Source organism: Globicephala melas, chromosome 15 (assembly GCF_963455315.2).
Source record: "Globicephala melas chromosome 15, mGloMel1.2, whole genome shotgun sequence".
Classification (NCBI taxonomy): domain Eukaryota; kingdom Metazoa; phylum Chordata; class Mammalia; order Artiodactyla; family Delphinidae; genus Globicephala; species Globicephala melas.
Window position 1 is genome coordinate 7262604 of NC_083328.1, and position 11243 is coordinate 7273846.

The window sequence follows — 11243 nt, forward strand, 5'->3', positions numbered from 1 at the left end:
CCATTTATATGCAAACTCCTTTACTACGTGGACACACACACACAAATATACACACTCACACACGCACATCCTCAGTCAAAAAGCTTGTATTACAATTTACATCCTTCTCATCTTTACACTTGTGTCTGGGTTACGATTGTCCCTTTTTAGCTTTAACCCATGCCAACTTTTTAAGATTCTCTTTATTTCTTTCTCTTTCGCCTTAATCATGCTTCTCCCCCTCTTCCTTACATCACTTTTCTTTCAGCCCCTCCTTTTCTCTTTTTATTTCTCGTCTGCCTCATTACCTACATCTTCCTCTTACTTTGTTGCTGCATCTAGCAGGTTCCCAGTAGATGTCTATTCTGAGCTCCATACTTCTCTCATGCCTGCCCTACCACCACCCTTTGTCTTTGCCTTCCTCGTCATTCCTCCTTCCCTACAGACAATTCCCACCCTGCTCCCTCTCAATCGCCCACGCCCCTTCCATTAAACCACCCTACTTCCTCACAAACTCCAGCGGTCACCTCATCCACCTCTCACCCCTTTACCCGCCTTTCTCCCCCAAGGTTCCAAAGCGCGAGGACCTCATTGTCCTCCTCCCCCATCCTCCAACCAGCCCACAAGACAGCCTTGTTACCATGACGACAGGGCTACTCAAAGCTGAAGTCAAGGACCTGGTTGCCATGGCTTCCGCTTCTCCACCTCCAGCCCCGCCCGCGCGCTCCGCAGCATTGGCGCCTGCGCAGTACGCAAAGCCTTGGTTCTCTGAACCGCGGCGGACGGGGCGGGGCTTCAAGAGAGAGGGAGGGAAGGAGGCAAAAGGATAAGAACGGGAGAGGAGCTGGCGCCTACGGTGGCCGAAGAGGGACGCGCAGAGCCGGAGGCTGCAGGATGGTAGGCTGTGCAAAGAGGGAGGGGAGGGGGAACCGAGGGGCGTGGGCTGCACCTGCAGGGGTCCTTGGGGCCGCCCTCGGTGTGAGCCGCTCTTTCTCCCTCCGGTCCTCAGAGGCCCTCACTTACCTGGGCGGGTGGGCTAGCCGGCCTCGGAAGGAAGACCAGCTGGAAATGGCTTTAGGGAGAAGGCGCGGAGAGGGGGCGCATTTGTGGGGAGAGAGGGAGGTGACTAGGGGGCGGTGGGACCGTCCGGAGCCACGGGGGGCGCGCGGGTCGCGATCCAAGGAGTCCCAACCACTGCCGCAGGGAAGTCGCCCGAGGAATGGGGGCTCCGGGGCCTGTTGGCGGAGGGAGGCAGCGGGGGTCGCAAGTCACCGAGACCCTCTGTCCACGTGCAGCCCAGAGCAGCGGCGGCCGGCGGGAAGGGCGGTGTGTGCGAGGGGATAGTTTCCGGGTCCGAGGAGTGGACGTCCTGCCTCACCTAGAGGCGGGGGTGAGGTGGGGAAGCCAAGTGGGCTCGAGGTTTTGCTCTCGGGGACCCAGGCTTTGGCTTCCCGGTTCCGGTGCTCTTGGCTCTCCGGCCCCCACCCCATCCTCTTTCCGGAACTCGGGCCTTCCGTCTTCCTGCTCCCGGCCCACCTCCCATCGTAGCCGCACACGGCTCCCTTGTGCCCCTCTGTTGACCACCCGCCACGCTAGCAGCGCTTCCCCTTCCCCGCCACCAAAAAAACCCCCAGTTCTCTCGAATTCTGATCCTTAGCGGTCTAAACTAGTGCTGTTCCGCACACCCAGGACTCCGGCCCTGGTAATGTACACGGAGAGAAGAGCTCCAGGGAGAGGGAGATGACTCCAGGATGTGGCCCGGACCCGCCCACCCCCCGAACTGGGAAGCTGTGGTTGCACGGGGTAGTGAGGGCTCTGCACTCCCCAGTCCACCCCCCTGGGCTTGTTCCACAAACATTGCCTAGGCGAGCCACCCTGAATGGCTGTGTCCAAACTGAGGGACTGAAAGGGAAATTGGTCACCTGGTATCTGGGGAAGTGTGGGCATTCAGCAGGAGGCACCCTAAAAGGAGGAAAAGAGGAATATGTCTGGCCAAATGCCTGGAGGGCCGAGGAGAGCAGAGGGTGGAATCCGGGGCTCCCAATACCATGTGCTAACGTGAAGAATACCCCTGAGCACAGGACTGGCACTGGAGGGCAGTGTGCTGGGGACATCAGCAAGGGTGTATGGCTAGGATGGGGTGGAGGATTGAGGTAACTTCTTGAGAACAAAATACCTGATTTCAGCGTGGTGGTGGATAGAAAGAGCAGGAAAGAAAGCAGACGTCTCTGACATCAGCTATGGGCTTCTTGTCACCGTGATAGCATTTTACCCACCTTTGGAAAACAGGATTAGGAAACAGGAGATCAGGAAATAATAATAATGATACCTAATGTGTTACAGTGCTCCCTACGTGTCAGGCACTGTTTCACGTATCAACTCCTTCAATCCCACCTAACAACTCGGGAAAGTAGGTACTTTTATTATTTCCATCTTACACACCAAGAAACTGAAGCCCAGAGACATAAAGTAATTGCCCAAGGCAAATTACTCAACTACTAGAGGCAGGATTTGAACCCAAATGACAGACTCAGAAGCTCTGACACCCCCTACAAGGAAAGGCACCTGCTGGTGGGAGTAGCCAGTGTTGACAGCAAGGGCTGATGTTTTGAAGAAAGTAGGAGCCGTGAGTAGAGAAGAGGTAGATGGGATGGGTTTGGGGCTGTGTATTTCTGGAGGAAACCAGCTCAGAGAACCAAATCTCTGACCCTTGGCTCTGACTCCCCCCCACCCCCAGATGCGATTTATGCTGCTGTTCAGCCGGCAGGGGAAGCTGCGGCTACAAAAATGGTACCTGGCCACCTCGGACAAAGAGCGAAAGAAGATGGTTCGGGAGCTAATGCAGGTCGTTCTGGCTCGCAAGCCCAAGATGTGCAGCTTCCTGGAGTGGAGGGACCTCAAAGTTGTCTATAAGAGGTGACTCCCCACCTACTTTCAGACCTGCCTGGATCCTGCTTGATTGGGGTCTGGGATGGGTTCACCTGGCCAAGACATAGGCAGTCCCTTAGGTCAGGAAGAGCTTAGAGCTAAGGACATCCGGAGGGCAGCGATGAACTCCAGCCGCCTTTACTTTCCAAATTCACGTTGAAGAAATTCTTGTTCCCTTTTGGCTTTGCTCAAGCCTGACATCTACTTCATGCACCTACCTCTGTCCCGAAGGCCCCATCTTGTCTATTGCACACGTCCCTGGCAGCCTCATTCAACAGTCATAGATCCTGCACCACTTTCCTAACACACACACACACACACACACACACACGCACGCGCACACACACACACACACACACACACACGTGCACCAGCCCTTCCCAGTTCCTCCTCTGAGCAGGTGAATTCGTGGCTCAGGTTTTTGCTGAGTCAAACTGAACAGGTCAGAGGTCGAGAGGGAAAGAGCTTGCGTCTGTGAGAGGCACTAAGAGGCAGAGTGAGTTACTGTTTGCACGCCCTGGGGCCACCCCGCCTGTGTCCAGTAGGGGCACAGACTGGGAATGGGGGGAAATGAGAGGTTTGGGCACAAAATGCCTGGGTCCCAAAGCAGCCCCAGGAGCCGTCCCAGCCGTCCCTCCCGTGCCCCTGTCCTCAGATATGCCAGCCTCTACTTCTGCTGCGCCATCGAGGGCCAAGACAACGAGCTTATCACGCTGGAGCTGATCCACCGGTACGTGGAGCTCCTGGACAAATACTTCGGCAGCGTAAGTCTCCCCATCCACCCATTGCTATACGCAGCAATCCCCTCTTTTTACCAAACTCTGGGGTCCTTCCGATCTCTGCCCTGGAAGACTCAGGAGAGGGGAAGTTGGAACAGTGACAACAGTAGTTAATCTCCCTCTTTAAGCCTTAAGCCTATTAGCCATGCCCCTTAATCAGCCTGGGGGGGAGGGTGGGGACCAGAGTCTGCCACTTAGTCAATCCATCTAGAGCTCAGCTCAAACTTCTCACACAAGGACAGAGGCCATGTTCAGATTTTTATCAGTGGTTCCTGACCTTGACTTTGCTTTGGAATCTTCTGGAGAGGTTTTTTTTAAAAATAGCGATGCCTATGTCTCACCCCTGGAGATTCTGAATTAACTGATCTGGGCTATAGTCTGGGCACTGGCAGTGAGCTCAGATCTTAGGTGGGGAATAGTAATAACTCCATAATTTGTATTCCACTTAATAATTTACACAGTGCTTTCAGGTTCTCCTGATTGCTCCTCATTCCGTCCTATGAGTAGGTGTTGGTGTCTCCATTTTCAGATGAGAAAACTGAGACTCAGAGAAATTAAATGACATGTAGAGTTAGCTGGTTAGTGTCACAGTGCTGCTTGGAACCGAAGTCATTTACCCCATGATCGAGAATCTCCTTCCCTGCCCTGTCACTGTGCCTAGGGAGGGAAGCTAGCCCAGCCTCTGGTAGGAACTGTGTCGCAGATCTGGGGGGAAGGCAACAGGAGTCAAGGGTAGACTAGAGCAACTAATGTCTCATGATCACAGAGAAAGAGGCAAGAGAAGGAGAAGGAAAAGCCAAACCAAGGACTAAGGCCTAGGGGTTGGGAGGACATAGACCTGGGGCAAGAACCAAGGTGGGCAGGAGTGGTCACGAAGGCCATGGAACCGTGATGAGAAGAAAGTGGGGTGGAGATGCACCTTGACACTCAGCTCTGCCTCCCCCCCCTCCTCCCAGGTTTGCGAGCTGGACATCATCTTCAACTTTGAGAAGGCCTACTTCATCTTGGATGAGTTTCTGATGGGGGGTGACGTCCAGGACACCTCCAAGAAGAGTGTGCTGAAGGCTATCGAGCAGGCGGACCTGCTGCAGGAGGTACGGGCCGGGACGGTGAGGGGTAGGAGGAAGAGGACCAAGGCCAAGGGCACCCTCCCTGCTCTGGACACCTTGCCTGCGGGCCCCAGCTGCCCCTTCCCACCCTCCCTGTGGCGTCTGGCCCCCAAGGCGCCTGGTTGGCCAGCTGGCCCTCAAGCCCTAACTGCTCGGGGTGGGAGGTAGTGGGGGTGGCGGACGGCCGCCTGTGCCAGTTCCCCCCTCCTTTTCCCAAGACCCAGGGTATCTCATCCCAGCCAGATCGCCTTTGTCCCACGCTACTCTTGGCATTTAGGGTTGCTCAGAGAATTGGAGAAGGGGCACATGATAGGTCATTCTTTCTTTCTTTTTTTTAAACACACACATACTCAAAGCCTCTGCTTCTCAGAAGCAAAATTTTGCCATGGGGATTTGGGGGTTGGGGTCGAGGGCGCCTGGTTGTTGATTCTCCCTTCTATCCGGCACCCCCGCCCTCACGCCATTACTGCCTGCCCCCTCTCTGCTGTGCCACTGCTGAGCCTTGGTGCAGGGAGATGAGTCACCGGAACCTGCAATGATGAGCAAGCCGGCCTGAGCTGGCTCTGAGGAGGGGGAGAGATGGGGGGCGGGGGGGGGCTCATCCCTGCAGAAGGAGAAAGGGCAGAATCCAACTTGCCATCTCACTGGTCCAGCTCCCCCATCACACACACACATGCACACACACATGCACACTCATACACACGTGCCCTGGCACTCACACACCCACCCTGTTGCTACTGCTCTGCTCAGACCCTAATGACTCATCTCTCTGCAGTCTGGTCCACCTTTCCTCGGGGACCTGATGCCAACTTCTTACTCCCTCCCCGCACCCAACCATCTGCCACCCCCAGCCCTGGGAAAGCCAGTTTCCCAGCCCCCAGTCCCAGTTTTCCTCCCTCCCCTTCGGATACTGAGGCCGAGCCCCTTGCTCGCCAAGCTCCTGGCTTTGGGTTCTCTGCGTGGTGGGGGACTCAACCTGGACCCCACTCCTTGCCATGGTTGGCTCTGGGGGGTGCACCTGGGAGGCGCTCCTGGGAAGCTGGAGAGCTCCCCTGAAGGGTCCCCAGCTGTTCCAGCCTTGGGCTCACGTTGGCTTCTCTCTTCCCTCCCCGTGTCTCTCTGTGCTTCCCCCTCCTCTGTCTGTCCTGACGATTGCTGTCTTGCCCACCCTCCACTCCCTCACCCTGTCTGCCTCTCCTGGCGTCTCCACATCACCCTCTGTCTGTCTCTGCCTTAGGAGGATGAGTCGCCGCGCAGTGTGCTGGAGGAGATGGGTCTGGCCTAGCCTCCGCCCGGGGCCACGTGGACATGTGGGGAGCTGGTGGAGAGGCAGGGCATCGGTGGCCCTTTTCTTGGTGGGACCCAGCTGCCCCTCCTCTGCTGCCTCACCTTCTTTTGCAGTGAGCTGTGGGCTCAGGACCCTCAAACATTCCCTCCCTCCACCCCCTACCTCCTGTTTCCTCTTTTCCCACTGAAGGTTTTAGGAGCTAGGAGGCAGGAAAATGTGACCAAGTCGGGGGTGCTATTTGGCTTTCATCCCCTGCCTTTGAAGAACTAATGTCACCCCAAACTCCCCCCCACCCTTATAACTGTAAATATATAAATATGTCAGGTTAAAGGGAAAAGGTTTTCAGGGCTCTTCTCTTCTCCCTGCCCCATAACCTACCTCCAGCCCTCCCCGCAGCCAGCCAGGGCAGCTTCTCTGCCTGGGAGGGGGACCTCCGTGTCTCCAGAGGGAAGTCCTTTTCCCTCATCTGTCTCCTCCCCTTCCTTCTTGGCTGCAGTGGGGCCTCCGTTCAGTTCCAGGGGAGGAGCAACATAGTTAATTTTTTTCTAACCTTGCTACTTTGAGGAAAGGGAGGGCTGGGGGAAGGGTAGGCTTTACAGAAGACTGGGCCCTGTCCCTCCTTCACTCCGAGTTCCCGGTGAGGCAGGAGCTAAGTGGGTGGGGTGGGGAAAGTGTCTGATTTTGTTTTCTTTTCCTCTAAAATAAAAGGAAAAGCATTTCTGGACTTTGCCTGGCTTAGGCTCTGTGAAGGAGGGCTGCTGCGATCAGTCAGGACGGGAAAGCAACACTGCCCGTTCCACTCATCCCTGGAACTAGGGTTGCCAGATTTAAGCCCCCCCCCCAAAAAAAATGAAGATACCCAGTTCAATTTATTATGATAATGAATAATGTTTTTAGGATAAGTGTGTCCTGTGCAAATGTATTCATTGTTTATCTGAAATGCAAATTTGACTGAGTGTCCTGTATTTTACCTGGCACCGCCCTCCCCCCAAACAGATTTGTGAGCTCAGTGACCGCTGACCAAGGTGCCTCCAGCTCCCTGAGCTGCCTTCAGACAGGGAGGAGCAACTCCTGGGGACATGGTTTCACTCCTCTGAGGTTTCTTTGTGGTCATTCACCTGGTTTAGTTTCATTTGGGGAGGAGACTCAAGAGTTCAAGGATGTATCCCATCCTCTATGCTTAGAAAAGGCTTGAGAAGCAGTTAAAAGGATGTTTCCGTGGCTGCCAACCCCTCCTCCCCACATGTCTTGTGAGGTACATAGGACCAGGGAATTTAGGGAGCAGTTAAGGGAGGTGGGCGGGTAAGGTAGAGCAGGGGTGGCGGGAGCCACCAGCACTGCCTAGGTGGCCCTGAGATCGTGCAAAGAAGGATTTACTAGGTGGCTCAGAGCTGTGGCACCGTGTCCGCTCTGCATCTCTCTGCCAGGGCCTGGGGACCTGTGACTTTAACCCCCAAGCTGGAAGTGGAATTTAGGGTTTCCTAAAGGACGTGAGCCTATTCTACGCCCCCTCCCCCACGCCGAATACGGTTGAAAGAGGTTCTGTCACTCAACCTTCGCTGTTGAGCAGGAGATGGGTGTTGTGGATGGCGCTTCCCTCACCGCCCCTTGGGAAGGACCACGCAGGCCCAAGGGGACGGGTGAATAACCGAGAACAAAGTCCTAATAAAATAGTCACTTTTATTTCTTAGCAAAACTATTTCCTCCGTGAGGGGTATTTACAACAGAGTAGGGAAAGAAGGGGTAAATTCACAGCGATCCGGAGAGGGTGGAGAGGCTCTTGGGAGGCCCAAAGGGCGGGAGACAGACACTTCTTCACACAGTTAACTGGAAATCCTTTTTCCGGTTTCAGACCGGGACATCCCGAGAGGGACTAGGTGGGGACGGGGCCCCGCGGGGGCAGGGAACTCGCACAAACTACCCGCCCCCCCCTGCTGGCCCCGAGACACCCGTGAGTGAGTTTGGGATTTCGGGCTTCCGACGCACGAAGAGGTCTGACAGGTCCCGGCGTAGCCCGGGGGCGGGGCGGCCCGCGGGCGGAGGGGTGGACGGGGGCGGGGCTGGGCGGCGGCCGAGGGCGGGGCCGGGCGCATGCAAACACTGAGAGGGGAAAGGAGCGACACGGAGGGGGGTGGCGGCGCTCGCGGTGGCGCGCGGGGGCGGGGCCGGTCACGGGCGCCTGAGCAGCACGTGCTCGATGTAATTCTCCAGCTCTTCCTGCTCCTGCAGCCGGCGCTCCTCTGCCTCCGCCTGCTCCTGGGCGCGCCGCGCCTGGGCCTCCCTGTCGGGATAGTGGCTCGAAGGCGGCAGGGCGTGGTGGTAGTGGCGGCGGCGCGAGGCAGCGGGTGGCTGCAGTGTTCGCGGCCGGATGTAGTTGGGAAAAGGGTGGTAGGGCCCCGGGGGAAACACCTCGTCCTCCTCCCGATCCCAGGGCGGGAGCACCTCGTTCCAGTCGGGCAGCTCGTCCCGAGCCGGGGCTGGGGAGAGGGGCTGGGGCTGCGGGGAGCGGGCGTGAGTGGGGACGGGGGCGGCCCGGGGGGGCGGCACAGGCTCGGGAGGGGCGTTCTTCTTCCGCTTCCGCTTCTCTTCCACCTCCTCGATGATGCTGACCACGTCGTCCGCTGGCAGGTGGAGTTTGGTGGACAGCTCAATGAGGCTATCGATTGTCTGCGGGTCCATCTCTTCGTCGTCGTCGTCCTCCTCCCCGCCCTCCTCTGCCCCCTCGGCCTCCTTTCGTCGGTGGCCGGGCGTCTCCTCCTGGGAGCGCTTGTCTTCGGCTCCGGCTTCTCCGTCCTCCTCCTCGGCGAACAGTAGAGCGTTCTGTCGCGCCCTCTCCGCCTCCTCCGCCTCCGCCTCCGCCTCCGCCGCCTCCTCATCCTCTTCCCCCGCCCTCTCCTCCCCGCCGCGTCTCTCCTGCTCCGCCGCCTCCTGCCCCCTCTCGGTCTCTCGCTCCTCCTCCTGCTGCAGCCCCCGACCCCCCAGGCCGCGCTGCCGAGCCCCGCCCTGCAGCAAATACTGGAGCAGCAGGTCGGAGGCGAGGTCGGCCAGCCGCTCTTCCTGGGCCGCGGCCTGCCGTGTGGCCTCCGCCTGCCGCCGCCCGGCTTCCACCTGCGCCAGCCCTTGCTGTAGAAGGCGCTCTCCCGCCTCAGAGCCGCCCAGGAGTGAGGTCTCCGGCCGGCGCGCCTTGGTAAAGGGAGCGCCCAGGCCTTGGTACGCCTTGGACAAGGGTGCCAGTGCCTCACCTAGGTGTGTTTTGGGGGAGGACACTCCTTCCCCGAACTGGTGGGCTTCGGGAAGGGGCCCGCTCTCGGGCATACGCGCCTGGAATTGCGGGGGAGCAGGCGGCGGCAGGGCCGCGCGCTCCGGGACGCGCGCCTGGAACTCTCCCCAGGAAGCCCGCCACACGCGCTCCGGCCCGGGGCTCTCCAGGTTGACTCGGGTCAGCGTGTGCGTGCGGGTTTCCGTCTCTGCTGCCGCCGTCTCTTGCTGGCGCTTGGCACTGCTCGGACTGAAATCTCGCAGTTCCTGAAGCAGGGAAGCTAGCGCCTCGAGCTCCTCGGAGGGGTCGGCCGCCTCGGGACCATTCTCCTGAGTCTGAGGGCGAGGCGGGGCCGCGGGCGCCTGGGTCTCTGGCGCTGGGAGACTGTGGGTCTGGCTGCGCACGGTCTCGGTCAGCAGAGCTTCTGCTGCTTCTTCCTCTGGCCGCTGCTGGGAGCCGCCAGGCGCTGGGGGCGAGGCCGGGCGGTCGAGTGCCTGCAGCAGCACCGCGGCCAGCGCCCGGGGATCCACGCCCTGGAAAAGCTCTCCCTCGTCCTGCGGCTCTGAATTCCTAGCGGCTCGGACCTCTGGGGCGCTAACATCCTTCGGCCCGAGCACTGCGTCCCCGGCTACCGGCTCTTTATGCTCAGAGCTGGGGGGAGGTGGCTGAGCCTCAGGGTGCCCCGGGGGCGCTGCTCCCAACCCCTTGGTCAGTAGAAGGAAGCAGAGGAGGACAGGAGCCGGCAACCTGAGCGATTTCATGACCGAAGCGCTGCCGGAGACTGTGAAAAAATAGAAGTGACCAAAGAAAGAGAGGGTTTCTGTAAGAATTTTCCGCTCTCTGATTTTATATTCCCTTCCCCCACCTTTAATCAGGAAAGCCGGGGCTTCCCTTATCCCCCTAACCTTACCCTGAAAAGGGACGTTTAGGAGCAAAGGAGGAAGATGTGCCGATCTCTGGAGTCGTGTAAATGGGAAAACGCCTGCAACCCTTGCTCCCCCGGTGCCTCCTCGCCCCCCTTCCCTGAGCCAGCTCACTGGCAGCGCCCACGTACTAAGCAGCAAGGATACGGGGAAAAAAAAAAATCTCTGCTCCCTCCCCACAGGACTCCCCGGATGGTGCGTGGGCGACTTCAGCAGCGAGAGAAGAGCGGCGACTCCCCCATTTACCAGGGACCCTTCCCGGGGGCTCCCCGCTGTGTTTTCAACACTCCCAACTGGGGGAGAGAGAACCCTCCCTCACGCCCACGGCTGCTGAGGGTTTGAGGGACGGACAGCAGAGTATTTACCAGCTGGTGCCACGACGCGGGAGGTGGAGAGGAGGGTCGGGGCGGGGTGGGGACAGGGGAAGATCGGGACTCGTCCGCCTCGGCTCCGAGCGGTGGCTAGGATACGAGCGATGGTCGAGGTCTGGCGTCCAGTGGGCTGGGCTCAGCTGGATCCGCGCGGCTCCGGGAGACTCGCTCGCTCAGGCTTCAGCACGCTGGACAGCGCCCGCGCCGCTACCGCCTTATAAAGAGGAGCGCGCGGGGTCACGTGGGAATCGCCCCGCCCCATTGACGTCAATGTTCATTCATGGGGAAGCGGGCGGGCGCCTAGAGGCGGGAGGCCGCCCAGCGATTGGAGGATGCGTGCCTCTCCCGGCCCGCGCCTGCGCGCTGCAGGCCTCTTTGGAGGGGTGTGCGCTATCCTGGCACCAGGGAAATGAATGAATGAAGGAATGAATGAATGAAATGCTGAGGCGGGCGGGGCAGGGGGGCTATGAATGAATGAAGGAGGGACGAGGAGAAAAGGATGAATGAATGAATGGCAGAATGAATGGAAGGGTGGATTCAGAGACGCTGCAAGGCGGGAGGGTGGGTTACAGAGCAACTTGCAGCGGCGGGAGCCCGACGAGCGGAA

General features: G+C 58.8%; 2 protein-coding genes across 3 annotated transcripts; one reads left to right on the forward strand and one right to left on the reverse strand.

The window, feature by feature from the left end:
- The first annotated feature begins 754 nt into the window (after positions 1 to 754).
- AP1S1 (adaptor related protein complex 1 subunit sigma 1) lies at positions 755 to 6808 on the forward strand. The gene is made up of 5 exons (XM_030872104.2): positions 755 to 876; positions 2717 to 2895; positions 3563 to 3671; positions 4643 to 4780; positions 6033 to 6808. The coding sequence occupies exons 1-5, from the start codon at positions 874 to 876 to the stop codon at positions 6078 to 6080; spliced, it is 477 nt and encodes a 158-aa protein (XP_030727964.1). The 5' UTR covers positions 755 to 873; the 3' UTR covers positions 6081 to 6808.
- Positions 6809 to 7746: 938 nt separating this feature from the next.
- Positions 7747 to 10843, reverse strand: VGF (VGF nerve growth factor inducible). 2 transcript variants are annotated; one of them, XM_030872103.2, is made up of 2 exons: positions 10631 to 10843; positions 7747 to 10123 (listed from the first exon to the last, which is right to left on the reverse strand). In XM_030872103.2, exon 2 carries the CDS (start codon positions 10101 to 10103, stop codon positions 8253 to 8255), a length of 1851 nt encoding a protein of 616 aa, XP_030727963.2. In that variant the 5' UTR covers positions 10104 to 10123; positions 10631 to 10843; the 3' UTR covers positions 7747 to 8252. The 2 variants fall into 2 exon arrangements, with proteins under 2 accessions (XP_030727963.2, XP_060140234.1); XM_060284251.1 differs by lacking the exon at positions 10631 to 10843 and adding an exon at positions 10253 to 10613.
- Positions 10844 to 11243: the final 400 nt, after the last annotated feature.